This window comes from Dromiciops gliroides, chromosome 2, assembly GCF_019393635.1.
Source record: "Dromiciops gliroides isolate mDroGli1 chromosome 2, mDroGli1.pri, whole genome shotgun sequence".
Lineage (NCBI taxonomy): Eukaryota > Metazoa > Chordata > Mammalia > Microbiotheria > Microbiotheriidae > Dromiciops > Dromiciops gliroides.
Window position 1 is genome coordinate 451,575,674 of NC_057862.1, and position 13,521 is coordinate 451,589,194.

At 45.1% G+C, this 13,521-nt stretch overlaps 1 protein-coding gene across 1 annotated transcript; it reads right to left on the bottom strand.

Annotated features, from left to right (window-relative positions):
• Nucleotides 1-244: 244 nt before the first annotated feature.
• TFAP2C (transcription factor AP-2 gamma) lies at nucleotides 245-9,553 on the bottom strand. Its single transcript, XM_043987026.1, has 7 exons — nucleotides 9,289-9,553; nucleotides 6,560-7,033; nucleotides 6,356-6,407; nucleotides 4,763-4,985; nucleotides 4,080-4,198; nucleotides 1,574-1,715; nucleotides 245-778 (listed from the first exon to the last, which is right to left on the bottom strand). Exons 1-7 carry the CDS (start codon nucleotides 9,334-9,336, stop codon nucleotides 493-495), a joined length of 1,344 nt encoding a protein of 447 aa, XP_043842961.1. The 5' UTR covers nucleotides 9,337-9,553; the 3' UTR covers nucleotides 245-492.
• Between the last annotated feature and the right edge of the window lie 3,968 nt (nucleotides 9,554-13,521).

The window sequence follows — 13,521 nt, forward strand, 5'->3', positions numbered from 1 at the left end:
AACACCATGGTCTAATACTGCAAAATGGTTATTGTTAGCATGGACAAATCCATGAAAATTTGACTTATAAAGGAACAATTCTTAATTGATAGCATCCAAAATACACCCTCAGCTATTAGCACTGGGAATTTCAGAGGTTCAAAAAGCAATTTTTAGCACCACTTTTAGAGCAGGGGGAGGGGGGGGAGAAGGGGCAAGGGATAAAAGGTTTAAGGAGCAAGTACCCAACAAGTACCCAAGCTTGTAGTCTTCTGAAAACTTGTCCACAAAGTTTGGAGAAACGGCAGCTTTAGAAACACAAGACTCCAGAATGGGAGGGTGTATAAATCATGAAGATCCTGAATACGATGACGTTTAATAAAGTAACAAATTTTTCTACATTGTCCCCTAGGCAAGAAGAAGATGATGCCACAGTCTGTATTAAGGAGAACAGTTTCAGTCCTTTTGAACTTTTCCCCAGGCTGTACTCCCCCCCACCCCCTTCCAACCTTTTTATTTCCGGTGCTTATCCATTTTCTCGATAGTTTTGTTAGACTCAGCGGGGCTTTGGTCGCCAGTGTTCATGTAGGTTTTGTCTGCTATTTTTAATGCCTCATTTAGGTAGTTCTGGACAGATGTCATGGCAGCACATATGGCCGCACTCCCAAAGCCGTGCGTTATTAGGCTGAAATGAGTCAGGCAGCCCTGAATGGCAGGATCCAGAACTGGGCTGGGTCTAGCATTTCCAAGGGGAGTCCGGTCCTGAGTGAGAAGATCTGTGAATTCCTTACAGATTTGCCTGAGACAAAACAGAAATCTCCATGAATAGGTAATTTCAAGGGACAACTAAAGAAAAGCACATCGAGACAAGCATATTAATAGACATGTCATCTAAATTGGGGGGGGGGGGGAGGAGAAGACCTGGACCACTGTTCAGTGTTTTCAAGGAAACCTACAAATTCTGATGGAGAACTAACTACCATGGGGAGTCTGTGCCAAGAGTCCCATCTCATTTCAAAGCAATTTTATATTTCAACGGTTAGCTATTTTCATGGAACCAATGTTTTGGTTGTTACTCATTTTTGGTTTTGCCAGCATGTTCTTCTCCTGCCTTGAATTCTTACCAGTTCTGCTTCATTTACCATAATTTTAAAATCAATTTAGTGCTAGTTTGGGTGAGAACCTCTTCAGCTGCAGTGAGTGATTTGCAATGGATAAGCAGCAGCTGAACTAGGGCATCTCATTTAGCCACATGTCACATATATACATTGAGCCTCATGACAACATTTGAAATCTGTTACCCAGACAGAAGATGTACAATCTATCTTTAAACTTGGCAAGCCAAGTCACATGTTACAAAAACACATCTAAGGAAATACAAATAAGGATTTTTAAAAAGTATTTTTTAGAAGATGTCTTTTGGAAAGGAGAGCTGTGACAATCTATCTCTCCTACTTCAAAATATCCTATTCATGATTGTCGAAAGTTCTTATGATTGAAAAAACCAAACAAACAAAGACCTCTTTTGGCTCAACATGCTAAAGAAACTCAAAAATAGTTAAGTTGGTTGTAAGCAGCCTGCCACAATACTCACTTAGCAGCAAGTAGCATATTCTTTCTGGTACCAATTTCATTCCGTCCTAAATGTGGTCTGGTTAAGTAGTCAGCTACTGCTTTAGAAGGAAACTCAGTTTCACAGACATAACCAAAATCTCGGGCAAGATGCACAGCTTCACCTACAATAATAGAACAATTCCAGTCAAACCCAAGCCCAAAGCAAACCAACTACCAAGTGTTATTGCTAGAAAAGACCAAAAAAAAAAAAAAGCTATCCTGTTATTTCGATCCAAACATCTTTGCATCTAGAAAATACAATAACACCCAACAAATTAGTAACCAGCAGCAAAATCTCAAGGGTTCAGGAGACTAATGAAGCAATCTTTCCTGCACGGATCTTCAATGTTGCCCCATAAGAACAATGTTCAATATAAATTAGAGGGGGGGTGGCTAGGTGGCACAGTGGATAAAGCACCGGCCCTGGATTCAGGAGTAACTGAGTTCAAATCTGGCCTCAGACACTGGACACTTACCTGCTGTGTGACCCTGGGCAAGTCACTTAACCCCCATTACCCCGCCAAAATAAAACAAAACAATCAAACAAAAAACAATATAAATCAGAGACAACCTTAACCCCAATCCATGGGACTTGTCAGCAAGACCTACTCAATTATAATCATTTTTATTTCATAATAAAATTTATTTTATAAAATGAATCATGGAGTAGACTTGGGCTTAAGTCAGATGACTTTGATCTAAAGTAATGTTACATGAAGCCTTTGATAGGCAGCTTGAGGAAGGAAGAAGTAAAGGGGGTTAAGGGAGCCCACCTTTGAAGAATGGAAAAGATAGGTTCAGTTCCACCTTTGACAAATATTGATTTGCCATGGTATGTCACTTAGAATCACAGGGATCCATTTAACTCAAGACAAGTTGCACAGCAGGTAACCGTATTTATCAGTAAAAGTAGATGGATCTCTGTACTAACAAGGAAAAAACCCCAAGCTTTTATTTAAGGAAAGGTGAAAATATCAGAATAAATAGTAGATATATCCACCTAGAAGAGACTACTACAAGAGCATTATCTTTTTGTCTCCAAGTATTACTTTCAATATGTACTTTTACTAGCAAAGCTTTCAAAGATGATCCAATTTAAGGAAACCCAGTGATTAGACTCAAATTGAAGACTTTCAGAATCCCCTGTACATCCATGCTACTCTTTCCATTACCAAAGACCTGTCTATCCAGCTAGTATTGCCTCCTTATGCAAGGGGGGGGGGGGGAAGAGAATTGGTTGGAGGGAGGGAAAGGAGAATAGAACTGCAGAAAAACATCTGTCTCTTCACTTCATACAACGAGTAGGCTCACATATATCACACAAACACACACATATCTATATACTCACAACTATAACTATATACACACAAGTAAACCCACCAGGATGCGGATAAAACCTTCAAACTAGATGGAAAACAACTGAATTCACAACGAATTTTTTCCTTCAATCACAAGTAGTACTGAAGAGGGGCAACCTGAATGGTTCTTTATCCCATTAGGCCTGAATTTACCAGAGAAGGGTCCTGTCCAGAATGTATCTCCTTCTCTAAGTCATACTTCTCACTGACTCCCCCCTAGGCCACATGGGGAGACTGAACTACCCTGATAATCTGGTGAGATTGGAGGTTTGCTCGATCTTTATACTACAATCCTCTCAGTGTTCAAGTCCACTTTCCTCCTGAATACAATATGCTTGAGTTGAGGATTTTCTTTTTTTTTTTTAAGTTGTATTTGTTTGTGTTCTTGGACACTTTCCAGGGGTCTTCTACTGAGAGGCCCAAACCTTGTTCCCAGCTCTATAATACCAGAAAACAAGTGCTACAGGCTCATAAAGACTGGGGGGGGGGGAGTTTCTAGATCTGAGATAGTGGGGTCATGCTGAAAAAGGAACTTCAGGACTCCCATGCTGACAACTTTGCAATTTTAAAAAGCTATATAAATGCTACTTACTAGCTACCTCCCTCCCATCATTGAAAGTTTTGGGTCCCCCTCCCCCCTTCTCTATACCTTTGAACACTCCCCCCCCACACACACACACACCCATGATACCACCTTATGGAACATACAGAACCTGCAAGACTCTTTAAGGAACGAACAAAAGATAACCTCAAAATGATTTTTTCCTAACTGTCCCTACCATCACAACAAAGTACTTAGTTCAATACATGAGAAAGAATGGAAAATGCTAAGTCATTCAAGTTTCAATGGACAGCTAGGGCAAACATTACTTTTAAAATAATCAGTAAAGGTAAGATAGCAAAGCAATTAGAATATAACCTAATTTAGACATTCATTGCACTGCTTTAGGAAGATTACCAGCCAGGAACTTTATATGCCTTACAATTTTAGTAGCACACGTGCTCGTGTAGACACACACACACACATCTCCAAAGATGCTTCTATTTTTCTCCACCTAACCCTTACAACTATGGAGGGACTTACTTGGGAGTTTGATGAATAAAAAGTCAGTAATCTAGCATACTGACCTTCTACCAAGGAAGTTAATAATGTCACATTAGCAGCTTTTCTTCTTCCAGCTGGAAGATTTAAACCGATTTTATCCAACTTTTCTCGCAAAGATCGGCCCCCATTCTTGGATTTGGCTCTATGAATGAAAAATGTGACCAGCATTGAGGCATCAAGTAACAAAAGCAAAATGTCAAATTATCAAATTTTATTTAATGTAAAGACTACCATAAACAATAATATGGGTCTGCTTTCAAAGGACCTCCTTTTTTCATTTTTATACATTACAAAACCAAAATTTAGCAGAAACATATATATATACCTCTTAAAGATAGCAGTTAGAACACAGAAATCAAGAGGAAAACATGAGTTTAACAATGCAGAAAAGAAAAAAAAGCTAATGGGAGTGAGCTATTTAGACACTAGCCATGAGAACACCTTAGGACTAGGTTCTTATATAGCATAGAGTCAGATTTTAACTAAATAATAACTTGCTGTTAGACCCATTTTAGCACTTTCTTCTACATTTAACACTTTTCAAAAGGGAAATGTATGTTTAAAACTCTCTGGGTCTATTAGAATTCAGTGTTAGATCTAAAGTTACATAAATGTTAAAAATACTTTCCCAGACCTTTTATACAACAACACCCCACCACAGTTGAGTGTCCAGGATGAATACTACCCAAAGATGTTTTCCCCATACCTTCTCAACACCCCCCCCAATAGGGAGGCATTTAAGCATTCAGGAGAAGAAAGTCTTCGCTGGACCTCAGCTACAGTCACTTTATATTTGGATGTGGAGCTGAGGAGAGAAAGTCTTCCAGGAACAGAGCAAAATACTTCATTATGATTAACCACTGCTCCTATCATTCCATCCTTCTGACAGGGGAGACCCAAGGAGTTGCTTTTGGTCATTGAAATAGGACCTGTGAAGAACAAACATTAATTATCAAAACAGTTTCAAAAGGTGTTAGAACAGAAGATAATACATGCTGGAGATGTCAAGATTCTACCACCTTCATTTTATAAGTCAGTACTGGTTTACTAAACAAAGTGGGGGAAGGGGAGGAGAAGCTCTGGTCAAAGAAGCCAAGGTGTCTCAAAATTTCTAATACTGGTTCTACCACTAATGTGCTGGGTAACCTTGGTCAACCGGAATATTTTCACCATTCTGGACTTTAATTCTATCTCTAGCATTTAGTGTTGTTTTCTAGGGCACACAGTAATATCAGTTGCTTAATAAATGTGTTTAATCAAATGCAAGGGTTGTAATGGATGATCTGAAAAATCCCCTTTAAGGGATTGGGCATTATCATCTAAGTAAATGTCAGTAAGCAAAGCAGACAAATTCAAATTTTTTATAGTTGGGCACAAATTCTCTTAACATTCATGATCTGGTAGACACCTTGATTATAAGTAGAAGAAAACTATTTTTTTAAAAAAACTGCCTGTTACTTCTTTTCATGTTAAGCTAATTGCCATATTTAACACTTTTCAAATTGGCTCCTAAAAGTATTGTGTGTAAAATGAAAAGCTAAGTACTTGAAAGAAAAAATGTATCTGTCACAAAAACCTATCAACTTGTTAAGACTTTCACCCTTAAAATTTTATACATAAAAGGGAGTAAGTTATTTTATTTCCATTTGCAAGTCTAAATGAAAGCTTTAGTCAAACTGAATTTAAAGCGATCTTGCTATTCTTAAACTAAAATGGTAACAATTCATTTGTACTCAAATTAACTAGCAACATTTTAGCATCTGGATTTAGTCATAAAGTTTCTGAGGCAGAGACAGTAGACTCTCATCAATACCTTAGCCCTGGTAGCACTGAGGCAGAACTTAGCAATAGCCAGCCAAGCAATCGAATCTCCACCACATTATTGTACAAACCACCCACAGCCAATTTTCTTAAGTAGTGTTCCACCAACATTCCTCTCTCTAGGTTCCTTCCAGATGCAGCATTTGCTAGAGGGGAAAGCAGTTCCCCACTACTGCATTCTGGGGCTAAAATACTTGTTTCAAGTAGAAAAATAAAAATTATTTCACCTAAACTTATAGGCATCTCACAAACCCTGACTTCTTCCACTACAGTCTGTGTATCTAGTCAGAAGAAATCATTTCTACTTTCTTGGGGCTTCTGCACTTGGAATACATTGGTCTGTTTCCAACAAAACACTTTTGGAATGCTTGATCCAAATAGATGTAGAGGGGCCATTAAGACCTTTTCGCCCTCCCTAAGTCTTATGGGACAGGCTAAGAGAAAAAGGTAGGGAAGGCTAATTAGATAATTAACCCACCTTTCCTGATGACTGTCTGATCATGCAACAGCAAATGTTGGTCTTCCACATTCTAGAGGAAAGAGGAGACAGTTTCTATTTAGAAAAATAAATCGAACCAACCTGAGAGACTTTAGAAAGGGCAGTAGTGGACATCCTTGCTCGGCCTAGAAGCCAAACCAGCTCCCCAAGTTTCCCCTCTTACGGTTGTTCCGGACTGCTCACCTGGACGTCTTCCATTTGATGGGCCATGTCATGTAAGCCCAGGTTTTCCACCAGTGCTGCATCTAGCCCGTGACTGTGGGGCGGTAAGAGCAGCTCAGAACGTCTGTAGGTGTCTCTCCTTGCCCCTGGGCCACCGGCTTCTAGCCCCGGGAGGTGTGGGACAAGGCCCGGCCTCGTGTGGTGGCTCAAGCCAGCTGGCTCCTGGTTTTGCCGGCTGGGCCAGGCCTGTTGCTGACTGGCCGCTGGCGCAGGCTGGTGCAGGGGGTTGATGGAGAAGGGGTCGCTCAGGTGGGAGTACGGGTCAGCAGACTGAGAATAGGGCAAGGGTTGGTAGGGCGGTGGGAAGTAAGGCGGCTGAAAGTCGGATGCCCCTGAATGTGAGAGCGGTGGGGCTGCAGGGCTGTAGAGGTGCTGGCTGACCGCTGGAAGGTGGGGGAGGCGGGGGTTCCCATTGCTGTTCCCATCGTGCCTATCCTGGAAGAAAATTGGGAGCAATTGGAGGGTGAGAAGGAAAACCCCGATTCTGCGAAAACCCAGTTACATGATTCCCCCGCCCCCCCCCACTTTAAACTGTCTTCGATTCCAGTTCCACCTCATACTTTCCCCCTCCCCCTCCCTTTCTAGTCCCTGATTAGGGTCGAAGTAGTCTAGAGGCCCCACCCCATTCACATGGCAATCAATGCGACCACCCCCCATTCACAAGGCAATCAATACGAAGGCGTAGGGCGTTCGGATCCTAGGGAGCAAATCAAGTCCCTAAAAGGAGGGAAAAAGGAATATTTGGAGGCTGCCTAAGGAAAAGACTACGGAGCTTGAGCTTGGGAAGGACAGAGAAGAGAGAAATAGAGTAACAGTAAGAACCTCTGTTAACCCCTGGCTCGCAACCCTCCCCTAACTTGCGGCGCGTGACTTCTCCGCCCGGCACTGAACTCACTTCTTACCCGGGCGGGAGACGAAGTCAGTTCTGATTCCCCAGCTACAAATTAAACGAATAAACAAAGTTCCCCCCAAAAGAACCAAAGACGCCACTCTTTCCCAGGCCCGCAGAAGGCTCTAAAGGTGCAAGACCCACCGCGCGGTTCTCCATGTCCTTCCGCGACTGCATGCGACTCAAGTAAAGTAAGCAAGGCAGCGCATGGTAGCAGGCGGCGACGCGCAGGAAGGCGGGGAAGTCGCTTTTTCCTCCCCCCCCCCCCCAGCACACCTTCTCGCGGTGACGAATTGGGTGGAGGGACATTTGGGTGGGAGAAAGGGTCGCAGCTGATGTCACGCGCCTACTCAAGCCCAGCCAGCCAAAACTCGCCAGATCGCGCAGATGCCGCCGAGGCCACAAGAAGGAGGTGACATCCACCACTGTAATTGTGCTGAAGAGACATTTAGGGACAAACTAGAAAAATAATGCAGCGCAGTCGAGGTGGGACTGAAGAACAAAAAGGCCAAGAGTATAAACCTCCTTTGGGCACAGAAACTAGAGTTGATTTAAAAAAAAAATTTCTGGGGTACTTAACCTAGCCCATGGGCAGGGCCCAGGCTCAGCTACACGTGGACTTTTCGTGGCTCTATACTTTGGCCCCGAAGGCCGGGGAAACAGTTGGGACCCAGGAGCATCTGGGAATGGCCCGGCCTCTAGCTGTCTCAAGAGTGTGTTTTCACAGACGGAGTTTTTCAGCCGGGGGTTTGAGGGTAGAGGACTGCGGCACTCCATTCCTGATTCAGATGGTCACCATCCGTTCCCAGTATTCCTAGTCCGAACCGTAGCTGCTACATTGGATTCAAGAGGACCCTATTCACGATACTTTTGGGGTATCGGCGGTCAGAGGAGGAGCCTGGAGGGAAGGCATCCTCCCCCTAGCGGAGGGAAACAAGTCTTGCAGAAGACAGAGTAAGTCCAGTTACTCTGTCCCAACTTGCTGTCCCCGATCCCCGCTGCCCGTCCCATAGTACTAACAAGACGTTCGGCCGGGTCTGGGGCTCTCCCTGGAGCTCAAGGTAGCGCAGACCTCGCCTACCTCTGAGCGTCGTCTTCCTCTTCCCGCTCGCCGGCTCCCTCCCTCTCCCTCCCACTCTGCGAAGCTCCTAGTTCAACCTGTCAAACAGGCTTTTTCACTCTAGGACGCTTACGGCCTCATCTGTCCTCCCTACACCCCCACCCCCAAACCCTTAAAGCTTTACTTTTATGTTTTCCTAAATTCTGGATTAAATGTAAGGAGAGCGTCCCTTATAAGTGACAGTAAGGGGATTGGAGGTGTCATCAACACTCTTTCTTTCATTACTTAATTTCTTCTACCATGAATCCCTACTTATACCAAACTAGAATAGGAGACAGCCAGGAAAAAAACCCGAAAGGTCCCCCCACCCCCAATATCAATTTAGGAGAATTTTCACTGTCACTTTCTTCTCTCAGATCCCTGGTCAAAAGCAAGAATGCCCAGGGACACGTTCAGGCATACGGGTAAAAACCACGAGCGCCTGTACTTTCAGTGTGGCGGTGGCCCATTAGTTGCAATTAGTTACCATCCCCTCCAGTTCAGAGAGCGCTCCGAATAGGGGCCCTTCATCCTCCCATAGAAACCCTTAATTTCCTACCCTTCTCTTCCTACCTTCCAAGTAGCCCATTCTTATAATCCTGGTGTGCTGGGCTCGAACTCCTGGAGCCTCGTTTCCCTAACTTAAAATTCGCCCGCGGGCGCCGGGTTCCCCCATCCCCGCCCTAATTGTGCCTTTCTCACCTCGCAGTCCTCTTCGTACTTGACATTGTCGGCTAATTTCCACAACATGGCGTCCGGAGTACCCCAAAATAATCTCCAAGATCCAGGATCCCCCCACCCCCCAGGTGGTAAGTCCAAAGTTGGGGTCACGGTCGCTGGTTCCCCGCCCCCCAGACTGACTGGGCTGGGCTCTCCGTGCCCTTCAGATGGACTGCATCGGAAGCTGCTTCGGGGAGGTACCGATCTCTTTCTCTCTCTTTCTCTCTCTGGAATGGTCAAGGATCTCTGCCTGTTCCAGCACTTCCCCCGCACCCAGCCAGCCTTAATGGCAAGGAAATTAACATAACTCCTCCCCCGGGACTGCACAGAAGGCCCAACTTTCGGAAGACACTTAGCCTAACCAGCCAGTCACAGGGGCCCGACCGGGCGGGCCCCACCCAGAACTCCTCCCTCGCCCTCTTTTCTCCGGCGTTGTGCGCTTAAGCCTGGCGTCGAGCCAAGACCCACGCACAGAACGGAGATAGAAGGGTGGGAAGGGGGTGTAAGAATGGAGCCAGAGCTGCCGAGTGCTCAAACAGCAGTACAAGGAGAAAGCCACACGCTAAAAAGCGCCTTTCTTAGCACCCCCAGCTCCTACCCAAGCATGCTTTATTGATTGTTTGGGTGGGGTCGTTGTTTTTGTGAAGAAACTCGGAGTAAAAGCAGAGTAACATGCAAAGAGATTGAAGTGGCCGAAAAACAGTCCGAGAGAGAGGAGCGCAGTGAGTGGGTTGGTAGTTACAGTTAAGCAACCCAGCCGTTTTGAAAGGGGCCAACCTTGCCTGGTAACGGTAGGCAGATGCTCTAATGCACCACATCACCCTCCAGTTAGTTGTCTAATAGCAACTCACTTTTATATAGCATTTTAAGATACTATTTCTTTCAGTTCCAATGCAAGGAATACCACTTTACTTTGTCTATTCCAGGCCTCGAAAGGGGTCCCGGAACCGTTGGTACGCTAGCTTTAGTTTCCATAGCCCCTACTTCTTTTTAGCGGTTTCATGCTTGTATTGGGGAGGTTCTGCACAAGGGGCCACACTCCTCTCCAAGGGAATGGCAAGAAAAAACGAAGTTAGAATAATGGATCGAAATGTGGCTCCAGAAAAGAAGAAAAAAAGAAAAGAATAACTAAAGGGAGAGAGGATACCAAGTTACTAGTCTTCCACTTAGAGGGGTAGATCGAAATTTTTGCAAATGAGGGAGTCGAGAAGCAAAATATGCAATACTACACTCGATTATTGATTTTGATTGCAATGGGAGAGTTTAAGTTATAATTTATCGAAGTCCTAGAAGCTTTTTTCTGAGCTATTAAATACTTCTAGAAGAGAATGGTTCAGAACCACATCGAATATTTGAAGGCATTTTGAGATAATAGGCTAGAATCTGGGATATACAATTGTAACGATTCTGTCTATAAACACAACTACAAATGTAACCATAGTCTATCATTTCTATTTTGATTTAATCATGTTATTTCCTACCAGAAACTAAACGTTTTTTAAAAATTGTTTTGTAGTTTTTCTCTCAATGCCTTTGAAAGGCACAAGATAACTGGCCTTTCTCTTCCAGAAGTCCTTTCAAATTCTGGGTTCCAGTGCTGGACCAGATCAATTTGAATTCCCAATTTTAGAACAAAATATGCAACGAGTAAAAGTCATGAGGAGATTAGAATTTAGAAATGACAGTTCCTTCCTCTCCCAACACATGCACCCTAAAAACCTACTGGGGTCCTTAATGGAAAATAGATTCCAAAACGTGGCATGGGAGCAGCGGAGGAACTGCCGAAGGCCTCAAACTGAGTTTGAGCCGGTACTGATTGATAGAAGATGGGCTCTCCCTCCCCTTTCAAGGGTAGCATACCACCCCTTCAAAGCACATACTCTGCCTCCACAGACATCCCCATTCCCGACTAGGGGCTGAAAGAGCAGGGTTCAGAGGCCCTCCTCTCCACCATATCCATAGAAATTATTCCACCATAAATGCACCTAAGAACCCCTATCCCTGAATCCTAGCTACTTCCCATTTTTGATAGTCTGCTGTAGTGTCATTCCCCCATATTATATAATTTTTATCTTACAAATCTCTTTAAAACAAATGACTTTGCCCCACTCCTGCAAATGCTATACAGAATTCCAGACATTTATTAATAAGGGTGGTGGAGGTGAAGAGGATAAGGTTAGGAATCGACCTGTCTTAAGAAGGGAGACATTGAGGATTCCAAATTTTACAATGCTCTTTGTGCCCTCCTGCCCCCCCCCCCCGCCCCAATTCCCTGTAAACTTTCCAAGTTTTTTCAAAGGGAGTCAAAGGTATTGAAGGAGATCATTCCTACAGAGAATTCTGGTCCTAGTAAGCACCTAAGTCTCTTAAAAAATGCCTCTAGACTGGGAGAAATGAAGATAAAGAAACTGGTTTGGGGAATCACTTTAGAGACTTGGGGGGGGGGGCGGTGTCCACGGTATGGAAACGTTCAGTGAAGTATTCGAGTATTTGAAGAGACGCAACCCGCTATGTCCCTTCCCCTTTTAAGACAACTAATTGGGGGGGGGGGGAGAGCATGGATTGATTGTGTGCCTACTGTATACTAAGCACGAGGCTTGACATAGGGAAAGGTGCAGATTTTAACTGACAGGTCCCTGCCCTAAACGCTTAGACAATAAATTGCCCTTGTGCTCTGTACTTAGGTCGAAAAGCAGCTAGTCGAAGACCAAAATGTCTATACAACCCCTCACCCAAATCTATACTGCCCTTCAAATGCACTAGTCTGCCTTTCCTAATCCTAGGCACTTGATACAATTTGGAATTAGACCAGAGATGGTCTGGCACAGTGCCCTATACACAGTAGGTACTAAATAAATGCTTTTTTAATCGAAAGAGTTTCCAATTAACTCCAAAGGAAGGGACCCACTGTCTGCTTTTCTTCCCTCCTTAATAAGCAGGGACAAAACGGTCAGTATTTGATGCCTTGATACCTAATATTTGCCAAGAAGAGCCTAACTTTTGCGATTTGTACTTTCCTACAAATCTAAAAAAGTGTCTCCGTGCCAAGCTTACAGCAAAAATTGGAATGATGCAGTGCTGGCCGACGCTTCATCCCCCAGCCGCAGACAGCTGCTCCCTGGCGGCGGGAGGTTTCCAAGAGCCCTATACCTTTTAGCAATTTATCGGCCCTAAAAACCCTCCTTGTTTTAAGTACGAAATGGCGCTTTTCTGATCCGTGGACGTTCTTTTTGGAGAAGCCCTCTGATTGACTTCTTCGAAATAAAATCGTAAAGGAGGTGGCCCAGCAGTCGGGCTCAGTCGACTGAGGAAGAACTCCTGGGAGCGCTCGCCTCTTTTATCCGGGGCACAATCCTCGCCTCGCGGTCTTCGCACCCGAGGCGGGCACGAACCAAGGAGAGATTGAATCCCGCTTCTCCCTGCCGGGTGCGAGGCGTCGGCTGTGGCCCCCTCCGGGGGCATCGGGCAGCCGCACCGGGAGCAGAGGCAACGGCCACACCCCTGAATTTGGGCAGAGTTTCTTTTCAATCTAACCTGATCCCTGACCCAAACGCAAAACGAAGCAAACACAGAATCGCGGACTCCTTCCAGTCGCAAGAAGTTTCTTCTTTCACCACCCTCCGTGCAAGTGGAGGGGTACGTTAGAAAAGGTCTAAGAAGCAGGTGGGGTACAAAAACAGCAAAGCGCTCGAGGGAAAACTTTCTTCAAACAGGTGTGCTCTCCAGCTAGGGCCCGCTGAGCCCCGAGGGGGCGAACGGACCGAGGCCCTAGCTCGCCTACCCCTGCAGCGGGACAGCCAGACCGACAGACTCCACGGCGACAGCCTTTCCCCACCAGGCAATTGGCTGCTGGCTGCCCAAAAGCTGCGACCCGCTCTCCCTGCCTCATCCGGCCGCCCCTTACCCCACACAGACCCCCCACACACACACGTAGGGCAGAGTAGAAAGAACTGGACTCAGGTTCCCACCATCGTCACCTGATCGGCCACCGATTCGTCGCGAGTTAGGAGTGCATAGTTCGGGGACAGAGATTTGGGACAGAGACATCCAAGAAAACTGAGGTTGGAAGACTCCAGGCCCACCCCTGTTCCCCTGTCCCCCTGGGAAGTCACCCAGAAGAGCTAAACTCTAGATCGTTTTTGCTTGGGAATCTACTCCTCTCCTTTCCAAGCTTTCTATCCCAAGCTAGTAAGGGGGGCAACCCGGGGCCGCTGC